The sequence below is a fragment of the Theropithecus gelada genome, chromosome 6 (assembly GCF_003255815.1).
Source record: "Theropithecus gelada isolate Dixy chromosome 6, Tgel_1.0, whole genome shotgun sequence".
Lineage (NCBI taxonomy): Eukaryota > Metazoa > Chordata > Mammalia > Primates > Cercopithecidae > Theropithecus > Theropithecus gelada.
In genome coordinates, this window is record NC_037673.1 from 52,125,044 (window position 1) to 52,141,539 (window position 16,496).

The 16,496-nt window shown below is 38.0% G+C and overlaps 1 protein-coding gene across 3 annotated transcripts in view; it reads right to left on the bottom strand.

Annotated features, from left to right (window-relative positions):
* Nucleotides 1-4,529: 4,529 nt before the first annotated feature.
* The window catches only part of DHX29 (DExH-box helicase 29), a 54,427-nt gene continuing 42,460 nt past the window's right edge, over nucleotides 4,530-16,496 (bottom strand). Inside the window, exons 24-27 of one of the 3 annotated variants that reach the window (XR_003119956.1) lie at nucleotides 11,295-11,677; nucleotides 10,115-10,246; nucleotides 8,582-8,678; nucleotides 4,530-5,017 (exon numbers count right to left, since the gene is read on the bottom strand). Coding sequence is in view for 2 of the 3 variants with exons in the window: in XM_025389047.1 (XP_025244832.1) it covers nucleotides 4,965-5,017; nucleotides 8,582-8,678; nucleotides 10,115-10,246; nucleotides 11,375-11,677 (585 nt within the window). In the remaining variant the exon portion in view is untranslated. The remainder of the gene's footprint in view (nucleotides 5,018-8,581; nucleotides 8,679-10,114; nucleotides 10,247-11,294; nucleotides 11,678-16,496) is intronic. The other 2 variants (XM_025389047.1, XM_025389048.1) reach the window with 2 other exon arrangements.

Sequence of the window (16,496 nt, forward strand, 5' to 3'; positions counted from 1 at the left end):
AGCTGATCTCAGCTCATTGCAATCTCTGCCACCCTGGCTCAAGTGGTCCTCCCACCTCAGCCTCCTGAATAGATGGGACCACAGGCCTGCACCACCACACCCAGTTACTTTTTTCTATTTTTGGTGGAGACAGGGTTTTGCCATGTTGCTCAAGCTGGTCTTGAACTCCTGAGTTCAAGTGATCCTCCCACTCCAGCCTCTCAAAGTATTAGGATTGTAGGCATGAGCCACCATGCTAGCTCCCAAATACTTTTTGGCCATATTTCAAGATGGCAATTTGGAAGGGCTGCACACTGCAGGTAATTGCTCTGAAAAACTGTCATTTTGTGCGGGAGATTTGCATCTGTAGAGGAAATCTACATTAGTGAAGTAAACCCCAGATGCAAACAGGCTCTCTCTGAGGCCCTTCCTTATCTGCCTTATCCAGATCTAGGAATGATTACCTCACAGGAAAAGGAGACTAAAAATCTGACACTTTTAAAGGTCTGACAAAAATTTTACCATGGGCTACCATCTATTCTTTCTGAGGGCTGCTACCCTTGAGACTTCACCTACATACAGGATGGAGCCTTTGCTCCCCATGCTTTTCCTTTCCTCTCCCTCCCATAACCTGTCTTGCCGCATTCTAAGCCTCTATTCCTTTATACTATATAAACTTCATCTGGCCCCTCCTCTGAGCCTCATATTTTGTATAGCTCCTATGTTTATGCACATTAATACTTTTTTCTTTTTTGCCTTTTTTCACTGTTAATCTGTCTATAGTCAGTTTATTTTATAGAGAGATTATTGAACTTTCAGAAGGTGGAGGGAAGAAAATTCCCTTCACCCCTACATCAGCAGACTGCTTAGGTTATTTTTGAATGATCTTTTCATTTCTTCCCCATTAGAAATTTAGCTTCTTAGCATCGGTTTTCTCATTTGTAAATTGAAAATATATTACCATCTTGTTGTGAGGAGTAAACAAGAATATAATAAAGCTTTTAGTTAAGTGCTTATCATATAATGCTCAATTTAAAAACTGGAAATATACTTTCCCTTGATAATACTCCCTTTCCTTCCCACTAATCCTCTCCAATGAAGACTTTTCATCTACTTTTTTCTTTTAGATGGAGCCTTGCTCTGTCACCAGCTGGAGTGCAGTGGCACAGTCTTGGCTCACTCGAATCTCCACCTCCTGGGTTCAAGAGATTCTCCTGCTTCAGCCTCCCAAGTAACTGGGATTACAGGTGCCTGCCACCACGCCCGACTAATTTTTTTATTTTTAGTAGAGACGGGATTTCACCATATTGGCCAGGCTGGTCTCCAACTCCTGACCTCAGGTGATCCACCCTTCTTGGCCTCCCAAAATGCTGGGATTACAGGCGTGAGCCACTGCACCTAGCCGACTTTCCGTCTACTTCTAAATGTCTCATGCATGAGAATGGATTTCATGAAAAGAGGCAGGCATATTCCAGAACTACCACCAGGACTAAACAACTTCTTATCTGAAGAGTGTGATTTTCTCATATGACACTTGATTTTTCTTGCCACTGTATGTTAAGATCCAGGGTACCCACCTCCTTTTCCTAGTGACTGTAGCACCTGGCCTGGTCTTCTCCATCCTTTTCCTGCATCCACACTGATGAACAAATATGCTGTTCATCCTGTCCCTACTTTAAATTCTCCCCACATCCATTTTGCTATCCATCAGCAGGGAAACCCTTTAGGTTTATTTATTATTGAAACAGTTACATCTCAAGATTTTAAATTCTGAAATTCTCTCCTCTAACTGGCCTCCCTACCATTCAGTTACGGTATAATGAATTTGGGATTAGAGTCTGACCTCTGCATTTTCCTGGTCCATGGCCTCTGATATGGCCTCATTTCCCTCTAAATAAGCGATTTCAGTCACCCATTTCAATGACACAGTCTATTTCATTCTAAGATCCCATAGTGACTTGAATGCAAAAAACCCCACAAAAGACTAAAATATCCTGTCCACTATCAACTTTATCAGCTTATCTGAAGCCAGTAAGCATTGCTGGGGAAAACCAAAAAGCCTTTCCAAGTTGATCCCTACGTTATTCTGTTTTAGTCCTTTGTTGAGCCCACTCTGATGTTAATATTATCCTCACTTTATGCTGGTTATTTCTATTTTTGCCTGCAAATCAGTGAGGGTCTTCAAACTTTTATGAATATATTCATATTCAACCTATTATGCTTTCTGTTCCTTTATCACATCCATAAAGAATACTCTATTTGCTGCCTCACCTTTTCATTTTTATTCACTCCCTAAACTTATGATTTGTACTCATGCAGAAAAGAGTTAACGTAGCAAGCCAGAGGTCTTTAGAAGAGACTGCTTGTGGGACTGGCCTTTGGCGGGAGCCTGGGAACTTGACTTGTGAAAAGTCCTCTGCTTTTTGATAACACTGTTTTGCCTGCTAGGAACACTTAAATGCCTGCTTTCCTTCTGGGAGCCTGGAATTTTGTTATGCCTGGTCTTTGTGCTTGTATGACCTGCCCCTAATAAAAATCCTTGCACTGACTCTGTAGTATGACTCTGTAGTAGGTTTCCCTGGGCAGAAACTGCATAGCACATAGGACGCCTGTGTATAGATTTCTCCAGACTCCATGTGATGTGTCTTTTTCCCTTGCTGATTCCATTGTATATCCTTTCTCTACAAAATCAACTTTAGCCTCTGAGTCCTGCAAGTCCTTCTGGTGTATCATTGAATGTGCATGTGGTTGTGGGACTTCTGAGAGTCCTTCCTTGCCACCCTCCATTCAAACTATCTCAAAAGGTTGATGTATTCATTAAACCTTAGTAATCTTTCCCTACTCCATAACATCTGTTGACAATACTTTTGCTTTCAAAAATCTTCCTTGGCATTAAGATAGCCTACTTTAACCCTCCTCATCCCTCACTCATTCAGCATTTATTGAATGCCTATATATGCAAGGCATTGTGTTAGGGACGTATCGGCGAGTGAAACAGTCCTGGTGCAGCATATGTTCTAGTGAGAAGATGAAAAGCAAATGGTACAAGCTGAGAAAAATACCGTATTATGAGTAAAAGGGGATATGCACTTCAGTAGGGTGGCCTGTGCGAAGGGCTTTAAAGCAGAAAAGTCTGCTTGGTAAATAACCGGAAGCAATGTATTATGGCAGAGAACGCCATGTGTAAATGCTCAGAAAAACTGCTTGGCATCTTCTAGCAACTGAAAAGGAGCCTAGCGTGGCTGGAGCACCATGAGATTTTCGAAAGAGTGGAGATGAGACTGGAGGATAGGAAGGTCCAGATCAGTTAGAGAGCTTTGGAGGTCATGTTTAGAACTTTAAATTTTAAGAGCAATGGGAAGCCAAGTGACACAGATACCCTTTAAAAATATCATTCTTTTTTGGATTAGAGGTATAAAAAGGAGGAGAAAGCCTAGTTTGGAGATACTGCAGTGGTGTAGGTGAAAGACAATGGTGATCTGGGTCTGAGTGACGGCTGAGAATATGAAAGAAGAGACTTTGATTTTCTTACCCCTTTGGTGATTACCTCAACTCCCCCATCTTTATCATCTCTGTGTAGAAGACTCTAACCCTATGACCTTACCTGATGTGTCAGTGTTTCACATTTCAAAGGAATAATGATTACATTTCAGATATCTAAATAGTACTGGAGCCATAATGCTTCTGTTACTTACTATCAGTGTGATCTCACACATGTTATTTCACTTATCTGTGCCTCAGTTTCCTCACTTGTAAAATACAAATAGTAGGTTAATACAGTACCTACCTCGTAGGTTGTCTATAAATGAGTTAATAGACAAATTTGGGGTACTAGCCTCCATGTGTCCCAAGAGGAATTGCCTTCAACACCCAATCTAGCTCCTTCTCCTGACATGCCCATTTTTATTAATGGCACTAGAGATTCCAAACCACGGTCACATTTGACTCCTTGCTCTCAATTCCCTTGCCACATTGCAAGTAGAAACCTCAAGTTAGAGACTGCTACTAAGTATTGTTTTTACTTCCAAGTTACAGTTTTATTTGTTCATCAAAAAATATTAAAATTATATCCCTGTTATGAGAGCCAAGCGGTTATACTAGGTTCCTATTAAATTCTAATCTTTTGAGTTTCAGATGCAATTTCTGCCTTTTGATCTAAAAGGGACTATATTTGAAGTTTATCAACAATCTATTGATAAGAAATGAAGAGAAATCCCTCTAAGTAATAAAAATGGAATTTCAAAATATCGTCAGTAAGCAAAACAAATAGGACCAATGAAAAATATCTAAGCATACTTCACTATCTCAAAGTTACTGACCTTACCAGTTCAATCATGTGTACAAAAAAGGTTCGGGGCAGGGATATCACAGCTGTAGCTTGAGAAAAACAATGCAAGGCTGACAGGAGTATTAGTCAATCCTGCCTGTCCTTCAGAACTACATGTTTATGCTTTCTGAATGTAACTGAAATAGGTGGAATCTATTAATAGTGCACTTATTTAGGTTTTGAAATTTAGTATCAAATACTAAATAACTGACTTCTGAAGTTGTTCCTTTTCATGGAAATTTAATTATAATTGATTTTGGAGATTATTTTCCCTTCTGGGTCTATAGGGTTTAAATTCTGCAGACATCAAGGACTGATAGATGAGGAGGCAGCCACACAGGGAATCACAACATTAAGCTACAGATACCACAGACATAGGCCTTGCCCTTAAAGCACACAACGATGAGCAAAACATGGACGATACCAAAGAATTTATTGTAAATGTAGTGGCAAATACATTCAGAATAATCATCATTAAAAAGGAACTAGAAAATTACACATATTTAAAGTATGTGCTTTTTTCCCCACCACCTTTAAGTTAATGGCTAGTACCAACATTTTAAGTAATGAAATACTTAATGTGATGATCCATTTTCAGATAATTTCATGACTGTATCTTCATCTTAATTTTTAAAGCAGTTGACCATGAATTTCAGCGTCAATTATTCTCTGTTTTTATCAATTCCGTAATGATCTGTAGAATCTTGTCATCTGAGTGGAAGAAAAAAAAATGCCACGAATAAATGCAACATTGTCTGATTTTCCAATGTATATACATGTAAATAAGAAGTATACGTCACTAATATTTTTTACATTAGAATACAGAATTAACACCAGTAATAAATCTAGAGACGCCTATAAATATTTTTTGCCCCACATAGATTTTAATTATTGCTGTAGGTTATTCCATACCTACTTTGACAAAAGTTAACATTTTGAAAAAAGATAACATTTGTATAGGCTAAACCCCAAAGAGATAATATGACGTGAACTGTTACTTCTTTATAAGGAATTATAAATTTTATTCTATAAAAATTCCTTGAAGAAAGTAAGTTTCTCAACTTTTTCACTTGGCTGAAATATACTGAAGGCTCTACTGACTATTCAGTGTTCTTCAGAGTATGGCAGAATTTCCAAAGTATAAGCAAGGAAGGAAGAAATAACTGTTATCAGTTTCTCCATGTTTAGTCCAAAGGAAACAAAAAATTCTAACAGGGAAGTGCTCTTGGAGAGGTGTCAATGGGGAAGTGACAGACCACTCTACACAACAAAGGAATCAAATACCAATTAATTTGACAAACAGAGCAACCAAGGCTGCATTATTTGCTAAAGGGGTTTTGTTAACAACTGCTTCTACTTAATAGTTACTCTGAAATTGTGACTTCCTAAGGACCTCATAACCACTCTTTAGAAAGTTACAATTATCAGGGCTGCAAAACTGAAATTCTACATTTACATCAGATACTCAGAAAAAGGTGTGGCTTTCAATGGTTGCAATGGTTACAGTGGCATTAAAAACAACAACAAAAAAGTGGGAGGGAGAGGAAAAAGACAGGTCATTTGTTTGAAGTTGGAACAATGGCAGGTCTAGAAAGAACATTTTTCTTTTTTATTTTTTAAGAGATGGAGTCTCACTCTCGCCTAGGCTGTAGTGCAGTGGTGTGATCATAGCTCACTGCAGCTCTGAACTCCTGGGCTCAAGCAATCTTCCCATCTCAGCCCTCTGAGTAATTGGGATTACAGGTGCAAGCCACCATACCTGGCTCCAAGAACCACGACTTTTAAATTGAGGAAGAGACAGTAAAAGAAAGTACGAGAGTAAGTTCAGTTACTTCTTTTTCAAATGTTTGGCATTCTACCAACTTTTTGTTATAAACCCAAGAGAGAGCACTAACATACTTCTTCCTTCCTCCCAAGTCAAAGGTAAACACTACACCCAACGGTAAGTTCTGCTCTCTCTCTTATGGCAAACGGAACACTGATATCATTTCAAAAATCATTTTGCTTAATTAAAAGCTGAGGTTCAACCTATACTTTATAAAATGTAATTCTTTCTTATTGCCAAAGTTGTGATGCACAAAGCCCCCTGAGAAAAGAGCCCATATGTCTTAATATGTTAAGACCTGATCTGCTTCCAGCAATATAGGAAAATTAATACATCTTAATGCTTATGCATTCATATTTAGTTATACAAAAAAACCCACAAGAGTATGAGGTTTCAGGGTAGCAGAACTAGATCAGGAGCTCCCCCAACTTGCCTGACTTGAGAATAAACTGGGGATAATTTTGAGAATAAACTGGGGATACTTTGTTCAGTACAATCATACTGAAGTCACTGATCAATTCTTAACATTAAAAGGACAACCAAATTTAAGTGCTTCCTGATGTGATGCAATGGGGAGAATACAGCACCAACTAGAAAGTATTATTTTTCTCAAAACTTATTCTAATCATACCTCCAAATATAACTACCAGTTTATAGGAAATACAGGAACATGTTAAAGCATGAGTATGTAACTAACCAAATATTAAATGTGGGACATGCTACCAGAAAAACAACTCAGTTTATTAAAAATAGTTAACTGCATTTAAAAAGGGGATAGCCTTAGAGGGGAAATGTTACAGAATAAAAGATTTTAAAAATAATACAGCCACAGACCTCTCCCATAGAGATCAGTATGTCTAGGGTAGGTCTTTGGACCTTGTATTCTTTGCAACTGCCAGGATGATTTTGATGATTTGGCAAGTTTGAGAAACACTTCACTGGGCAAACTGCAAACTCAGGTGTGTCCACTGCAGATCTCTCTCTTATTTTTTGATACGGGGTCTTGCTCTGTCACCCAGACTGGAGTGCAGATACTCGCCTCAGTCTCCCAAGTAGCTGAGACAACAGGTACATGCCACTAGGCCTGGCTAATTTTTTTTTAAATTGTTTGTACAGATGACATCTCCCTATGTTACCCAGGCTGGTCTTCAAGTGATCCTCCTGCCTCAGCCTCCCAAAGTGGTGGGATTACAGGCAGGCGTCACCATGCCTGACTCATTTCAGATTTCTGTTGAAGGATAATGTGTTTATTTTATACAGAGAAATAGCTCTGCATTTGAAAGAAACACACGGTGGAAAAATCATGCTGAAACAAACCTAACAGAAAGTCCCTAAATCATATACACACACACAAATACATATATGGGTATGTGTATACATACATATATTTCTTTAAGAGACAGAGTCTCTCTATGTTGTCTAGGCTGGACTTTAACTCCTGAGCTCAAGCTATCTTCCCACCTCAGCCTTCTGGGTAGCTGGGACTACAGGCATATGACACCATGCTTGGCTTATTATTTTTTTAAATAGTAGCTATGTTACCAGTTTACTAAAATGCTAATAAGTAGCAAAGTTTACTATGCTCAGTTTTATTAACGTTTTTTCTATGAAATGGCTAGAAGTTTAGAAATGAAGTTTAAGAGACAGGAGTAAACTAAACCTTAAGAGGATAATTAGGTTGTGAATAATCACTAATTGAGTTTGATGGAATTTGGCATAAAATAGATGGAATTTTTTACAACTTCAGTATGCTTTCGTATACTCCAATGTTACAAAAAAATAATTTCTAGAATATTTCAGATTTTCTCTTAGAAAGTTTTTTTCTTTTTTTTTGAGATGGAGTTTCGCTCTTGTCGCCCAGGCTGGAGTGCAATGGCATGATCTTGGTGCTCACTGCAACCTATGCCTCTCAGGTTCAAGTGATTCTTGTGCCTCAGCCTCCCGAGTAGCTGGGATTACAGGCACTCGCCACCATACCCGGCTAATTTTGTATTTTTAGTAGAGACAGGTTTTCACCATGTTGGCCAGGCTGGTCTCAAACTCCTGACTTCAGGTGATCCACCTGCCTTGGCCTCTCAAAAGTGCTGGGATTATGGGCGTGAGCCACCGTGCCTGTCCTCTTAAGAAAGTTTTTCCACACATTAATACATAGGTATGTGTACCTATGTATATACATACATACATCCATGTTTTGCTCATTGTTGTGTGCTTTAAGGGCAAGGCCTATGTCTGTGGTATCTGTAGCTTAATGTTGTGATTCCCTATGTAGCTGCCTCATCCTCTATCAGTCCTTGATGTCTGCAGAATTTAAACCCTATAGACCCAAAAGGGAAAATAATCTCCAAAACCAATTATAATTAAATATGTACCTATGTATACACATACATACATAGGTACACATACACTTTTGTGTATACTGTCTTTCACTTACATTATAAGCAAACACTTACTTTCAAGGGACATCTTTGGATTTTCAAGCTTTTTTCTTAAAACAGAATCAATGAGAACTCTCAGCTGCTTGAAAATGACAGCTATCTTTACAGGGGCCTGTTAAGAGGAGATGAAAAAAATGGACAAAGTCAATCCAGGGGAGTGTGAATGTGTTTAAGTAAATCGAGGCAAGCATATATTACAATGCCTTAGCACGTCTTGCTTTTAATGGAAAACACAGTGGGAAAAATACAAATTATTTCTGCTAGCTAGGCATGCAAACCTCTCAATTTCCTTATTAAATCTGGTAACTCTTCCCAAAATAAGGCAACTATTATTCCAATAATTGTTTTCTTCTCTATTTATATCAACTCTGTGGAAGTTAAGACTACAGTTTTGGGGAGATTTTTTTTTTTTTTTTTGAGATGGAGTCTGTGTTGCCCAGGCTGAAGCGCAGTGGCGAAATCTCGCCTCACTGCAACCTTCATCTCCCAGGTTCAAGCGATTCTCCTGCCTCAGCCTCCCAAGTAGCTGGGATTACAGGTGCGCACCATAATGACTGGCTAATTTTTTGTATTTTTAGTAGAGACAGGGTTTCACCATGTTGGTCAGGCTGGTCTCTAACTCCTGACCTCATGATCCACCTGCCTCTGCCTCCCAAAGTGCTGGGATTACAGGCATGAGCCACGGCACCTGGCCTGGGGTGGGAAATTTTTTTAAACAGCTTTATTGAGATATAACTTACCCTAAAAATTCACTCATTTTCACTAATTTCAATAGCTTTCAGTAAATTAATAGAGTTGTGCAACCATCACAATCCAGTTATAAAACATTTTCACCACCCCAATTTCTTTGCACAAAGTGCATATAATTGTACAGCTGCACTTAAAATTCACCTCTCCAGTCCTAGACAAACGGCTGTCATAGAATAACCTAACAATGTGTCTGTTTAGTTTAAGCTGGTCAATCTTGATGGGAGTACAGAGAAACAGATAAACTTATTGTTAGAAATAAGCATAGGTTGGTCTGATTTTTCCAGAGAATTCAACAGTATGAAATAAACTATAAATCTGTTTGATCTTTTTATTCCTTTTTATTCCACAATGTAGTGGAATGAGAATAAATTTGGGAATCAAATAGTCCTAGATTTGAATCTTGCTCTTTCAGTAATAATCCATGTAAATCTTGGGAAAATTATTTAATTTCTCACTGTGTTTAAGTGTCTCTATCTATATAAAAGAAACTATAGAAATTACCTAACAAGGCTGTTAGGCTATTAATTTGGGAAAATCCATATAAAGTTAACTATTGAAATACCCAACATAGAAAGCTAGGATTGTTATTAATAATAAATAGAATTTGTTATACCAATATAATTTGATTTTCAAATTTAACAGATTTAAAACCACAGAGGCAAGATAAAATAAGCAATTCTACTTAACTCATATTATAAGAAGACATTATGCAGACTCCAATAAAATTTAAAAAATGTACCTCAATGGTACTGAAGTTGAACATTTTTAATAATCAATAAAATCAGTTGTACTATGTACCTGAAAATAGATCCAGCCATCAATAGAAAGAAGACGTTCTCGGTGTTGAACTTCTATATCACCACCAAAAAGTAAAACTGGAAAAGGGGTTATTAGGGTAGTTTCTCTCAAATACACTCTGGCATACCTTATCTACATGGGAAAAAGGAGGGGAAATAATTTCAAAATATAAAAATAGAAGGAAGTCATTTATCTTTTTCAAGTAAGCATTTTTCTACAATTTATTATTCTACATTTTAAGCCAAGAGTATCTGTAAAGCTACATTTTCATTATGTGCATAATTTATCAATTTTATAGTAATTACTATTACCACCTGTGCATTTATACTATAAAAAGGCATTGTAAATATTATTGCTAAGGCTGAGTTAGATGTTGAACATAAAGGAAACTAGGTACAAGCAATTTTATAATGCTAATGATATTAAACAATTAATGTTAAAATGATGATTAACTTTCAGTTTCTGGTTTCTAGACCAATATTCAGCTATGGGCGTCAATCAGTAATTTCTCATGTTTTACATTTAAGTTTGATAAATGTTGAGAGTTATTCAAGCCAGTGCTTGAAATTATGGATCTTTGTTATTTTAAAGGTCAAGAAACAAAACGGAGGCACTCTTTGTAAAGGGAGAAGAATTATGTTTCAATTTTTTATGTTCTCTTTTCTTCTCATACTGCCTTAAAAATGTATAAATGAGACAGGTAACAAAAACCCAAAATATGAAGAGAAAATGCCATCTTAACCTTCACCATATGTTAAAAAATAAGAAAATGGAGTGGTCATGCAGCTCCACTTTAAAAGGTTGTTTTTGTTGTAATCTATAAATATTTGTTATTAAATTATCTTAGATGATACTTGACCGAAACTTGCAAATCATCCACAGCTCTACTACACCATTCAATATTCCCCTTATTTGGAAACAGCACATACAACTTGTCTTTTATCCCCTTCTGAGACAGCACCTTTTAATGAAATACTCAGGAGATTGACACATTATCAACCAACATCAATTTGCTATTACTGTCTTTATTCCAAGTAGAAAAGATGATGGGCAGAGTAGAAACCTTACTAATTTTTTTTTGAAGAGAAAATAAGCATTCTTTTGTTTGAAAAGCTATGTGCATCTTGATTTCAAATATTAACAAAAATGAATAGCTCAATTTGAGAACCAAATAAAATACCTGTTAGGGCATCCTAACTTGTTATGAATGACTTGTAGAATAATGCTCTGAATACTGGAATTTAGGAATGAGTACTTCACCTTCTCCTGGTATAAGAGCCATCCATGAGTTTGCAAATCTCTATTTACTGAGGATGGGTGTACTTGTGCTTTGCCTTGGGCCGTCTCCACAATGCAAGCCAATTTTTCTGTAACATCCACTGACTTTGTATAGATTATCTTCCCCACATTGTCATACAGTCCAGCCACCAGTACAGCTTTAAGAAGGGCAATTTCTTGGAATGAGAGGGTCTGTGAGGCTCTGTTTCCTTCCCAGCTGGTAGAAGTTGTGGAAGATGAAAATCCTGCTGCCTTAACCAACTTTATTAACTCCTGCTTTACATCCTAGATTGGTTTATGTTAAAAACAGAAATAATCAAATTGATTAGAGAAATTTCCAAATAACATTGTAATTTATATTACTGCTTCCTATAAAAACTGACAGGATGCTAATGATTATTTAGCTAACTATAGCCCAAATTACCTTAAGGAAGAAAAAAAGATACTGGAAAGTCAACTAGAAACAGCTATTCTCTTCACCCTAAGACTTTAGATGTCTCAAAACATAAAAATGTATAAAATTTGAGAGCAAGAAAAATGTGTCTAAACACATTTTCATTCGCTACATTTACTTCCATAGTAGCTCTCCTTTTTCTCTGGAGATTTTTACTTAATGAGAATGGTCAGCATTGAGAAAGAACTGACAGAAATCTTGATTCTAGATTGCAAGTACTTCTTCATTTGTTTCCGGAAATCTATCTTAATTTCTCAAAGAACTTTGAAAAAGTTTATTAATGGCAACTTCATTTAATCTAAAATTGTTGCCTAAAATATTTTTCTACCTTTAATATGTGCTGATCAGCAAAACTAGCACAGGAAGGATGGGCAGTTTTTCAAAGTACACAGGATACAAGCAATTAAAAGGTGATGTTTACCTTTAGGATATCCTTTATGTTTTAAGTTTGGGGCTTAAGGGACTTTCATTCTTGGGGAGAAAAGACCAAACAGACAGCTGCCATAACACCACAGGGTTAGTGAAGACATCTAAAACTTTGTAGTCCCAGGGAGGTGAAGAAAAGGCTCACAGAAGAAAGGGGATGGAAAGCAATTTGAAGGTCGGGAGAAGTAGAGAGGAGATAAAGGAAAAGGGGCTAAATTGAAGAAATAGCCCCCTCTGGGCTAACTGATTGGGATTTCTACGTGTTCCCAGTCAGGTGGCCCAGAGGGGGCTATTTCTTCAACTTAGCTCTTCATGTGCTTCGAGAAGGACAAAGTTCATTCCACTTAGAGAAGTCTCTGCTGTCATCCTAGCAGTTTTTTTTTTTTTATCACAAAAAATAGTGTGTCAAATATGGGAAAAAACCTTTACTTTTTAAAATATGAGTATAGAATAGGGGGATTATGTGAGAGATACATTATTGTCTGAATACTTTTATAGCATATCTGGGCCAAGCGAGGTGGCTCACACCTGTAATCCTTCCTAGCACTTTAGAAGACTGAGATGGGAGGATCGCTTGAGACCAGGAATTCAAAACCAGCCTGGTCAACACAGCAAGACCCCATCTATTTAAAAAAAACAAAAACAAAAACAAAAACTTTTATTTTTTATTTTTTATTTTTTTTGAGGCGGAGTCTTCACTCTGTCCCCCAGGCTGGAGTGCAGTGGCACCATCTCGGCTCACTGCAAGCTCCGCCTCCCGGGTTCGCGCCATTCTCCTGCCTCAGCCTCCCGAGTAGCTGGGACTACAGGCGCCCGCCACCGCGCCCGGCTAATTTTTTTTTTTTTGTATTTTAGTAGAGACGGGGTTTCACCTTGTTAGCCAGGATGGTCTCGATCTCCTGACCTCGTGATCCGCCTGCCTCGGCCTCCCAAAGTGCAGGGATTACAGGCGTGAGCCACCACGCCCGGCCAACAAAAACTTTTATAGCCTATCTGTATTAAACATTATTTCCTTTTACATACGTATCAATAAAAATAAAAAGACAGTATTTGTGGGGGAGCCCTGCTTTTCACATTCACCTGTCTTTACATTTTGACTACACTTCTACTCTCTCTCCTCCCAGAAATAAATTTGTTCCTGAATAGCAACCTAATAGGCTAAACCATCGGTTTCCCTTCCTAAGAACAGACTGATAAAGTTGATCACAACCAGTCACTAAGTATGATGCTTTGAATGCCTTTTCATAACTAGCCATCCCAGGCTGTAGCTAAATAGCTGGCCAATATTTAGGGACATATAATAGAATTTCACGAAGAGGAATCAGGGCTCTTTGGAAACACAACTGATTCCAAGCCTGGAGCGTAAAATACACTAGAGAAGCTTTCCATACCAAAAGCAAGGGAGCCATCAAAGATTGCTAAGATTATATGAAAAGGACTCAGCAGCCAACCCAAAGGGGCTCTCACTTCCTAAAGAGGGGACAATTTGAGTATTAAAAAATTAACTGTAGAGAACTGAAACACATCAAATATATTTAAATCAATAAGTTTGTAACAATTTTTTTAAAAAAACAAGATTCACTGATTACTTGTGGAGATGCTTAGGAATCAACTCATTATGAAAACTGCTAGGTAAAAGGAAACAAGCATTTATCCTAATTTTCTTGTATAAACTGTACCTCAGGGTATTCAAATACTAATAAGGAAAAAGTAGTTCTTTATGAAATAATTCTAGCTAACAAGTAGAACTATAATACCATCATTTGCATCCCTAATGAAACAATAGGTCTGAGTGTTATCAATGGCTTCTAAAAGCATTGCATAAAAAGCCAGTGGGGAATTTTGTAACGGATGAATCTAGCTGGCTCCATTGATATATCTTAATGTTACGAAAAGGGAGATGACTCCGAAAAAAAAGAAAAAAGAAAAAAAAAAAAAAGATGAACTTGAATTGGATTAAATTCTCTCGATATAACACCCATTTATAGGAAATACAGGACACAGAAGAATATGTTAAATAATACCACAAGGATATAATCAGCCTTATCCAGATCCTAATGAAACAATAGGTCTGAGTCTTATCAATGGCTGCTAAAAGCCTTACATGAAAAGCCAGTGGGGAATTTTGTAATGGATGAATCTAGCTGGCCCCATTGATATATCTTAATGTTACCAAAAAGGAGATGGCTCCGAAAAAAAGAAAAAAGAAAAAAAAACAAAGATGAACCTGAATTGGATTAAACTCTCAACACCCATTCATAGGAAATACAGGACACAGAAGAATATGTTAAATAATACCACAAGGATACAATCAGCCATATCCAGAATGCAGGAAACTCTACAGGACAATGTATCTGATTTCTTCAAAAAATAAATGGCAAATAGGAAAAAACTGAGAAAGGGGTGACGATAGGTTAAGAGACTTTATTAAAAAACATATCAACCAAATTTAAAGTGTGGGCCTTGTTTGGATCATCCTTTGAACTAGCTGTAAAAAAAAGCCAGTAATGAGGTAACTGAGGATATTTAAACACTGTCTGTATATCTGATGGTATTAAGGAATTGGGTATTTTTAGGTGTGATAATGTTTAAAAAAAATCTGATACCTTGGATATGCTTCAAAATCTAGAGGGCAGATAGTAGAATAAAAGGAGTACAAGTATATTGACCACAGGTTGATAATTATGAAAGTGGGAAATGGGTATATGAAAGTTCATTATGTCCATACAATTTGATGTATGTTTGAAATTTTCCATAATTAAAGAAAAATAACCACATTTCAGAGTTGAGAAGAAATATAGATTAATCTCCTTTCAACTTGCGTGTGTTTTTTTTCCTTTTCTTTTTTTTGAGACGGAGTCTCGCTCTGCCGCCCAGATTGGAGTGCAGTGGCACGATCTCGGCTCATTGCAACCTCTGCCTCCTGGGTGCAAGCAATTCTCTGCCTCAGCCTCCCAAGTATCTGGGATTACAGGCGCCCACAAGCACACCTGGCTAAATTTTTGTATTTGTAATAGAGATGGGGTTTCACCATCTTGGCCAGGCTGGTCTTGAACTCCTGACCTCATGATCCACCCCCCTCGGCCTCCCAAAGTGCTGGATTACAGGCATGAGCCACTGTGCCCAGTCCTTGTGTTTTTTGTTTTTGTTTTTCAGACAGAGTTTTGCTCTTGTTGCCCAGGCTGGAGTGCAATGGTGCGATCTTGGATCACTGCAACCTCCATCTCCTTGGTTCAAGTGATTCTTGTGCCTCAGCCTCCCGAGTACTGGGATTACAGGCATGTGCCACCACACCTGGCTAATTTTGTATTTTTAGTAGAGACAGGGTTACTCCATGCTGGTCAGGCTGGTTTTGAACTCCCAATCTCAGGTGATTCACCCACCTCCACCTCCCAAAGTGCTGGGATTACAGGTGTGAGCTACCACGCCCAGCCCTTTTTTTTTTTTTTTTTTTTTTAAGTGAAAAACTGAGAATTCTAATTCCCAAGATAGTGTTTATGAAATCGTGTTGCATCTTTTCTTTTCTTTTTTAAAAGAGATAGGGTCTCACTCTGTTACTCAGGGTACAGTGGTACAATTGTAACTCACCGCAACCTTGAACTCCTGGGCTCAAGCAATCCTCCCACCTCAGCCTCCTGAGTAGCTGGGACTACAGGCATGTGCTACCATGCCCATTTCATTTTTTTATTTTTGGTAGAGACACATTCTCACTATGTTGCTCAGGCTGGTCTCAAACTCCTGGCCTGAAGCCATCTTCCTGCTTCAGCCTCCCAAAGCACTGGGATTACAGGCATGAGCCAGCCTTTTTGATCATTTCTTGAACATACTATGATTATTATTATTATTGTTTTTTTTTTGAGACAGAATCTCACTCTGTCACCCAGGCTAGAGTGCAGTGGTGTGATCTGGGCTCACTGCAAGCTCCACCTCCCGGTTCATCCCATTCTCCTGCCTCAGCCTCCTGAGTAGCTGGGACTACAGGCGCCAATTTTTTTTTTTTTTTGTAATTTTAGTAGAGACGGGGTTTCACCGTGTTAGCCAGGATGGTCTCAATCTCCTGACCTCGTGATATGCCTGCCTCAGCCTCCCAAAGTGCTGGGATTACAGGTGTGAGCCACTGCGCCCAGCCATACTATGATTATTAAATACTATTTTAAATCACTGTGTAATACATACAAGTTACTTGCTGGAAGAAAGAAGTCAAGTACAATCACACATGTACTA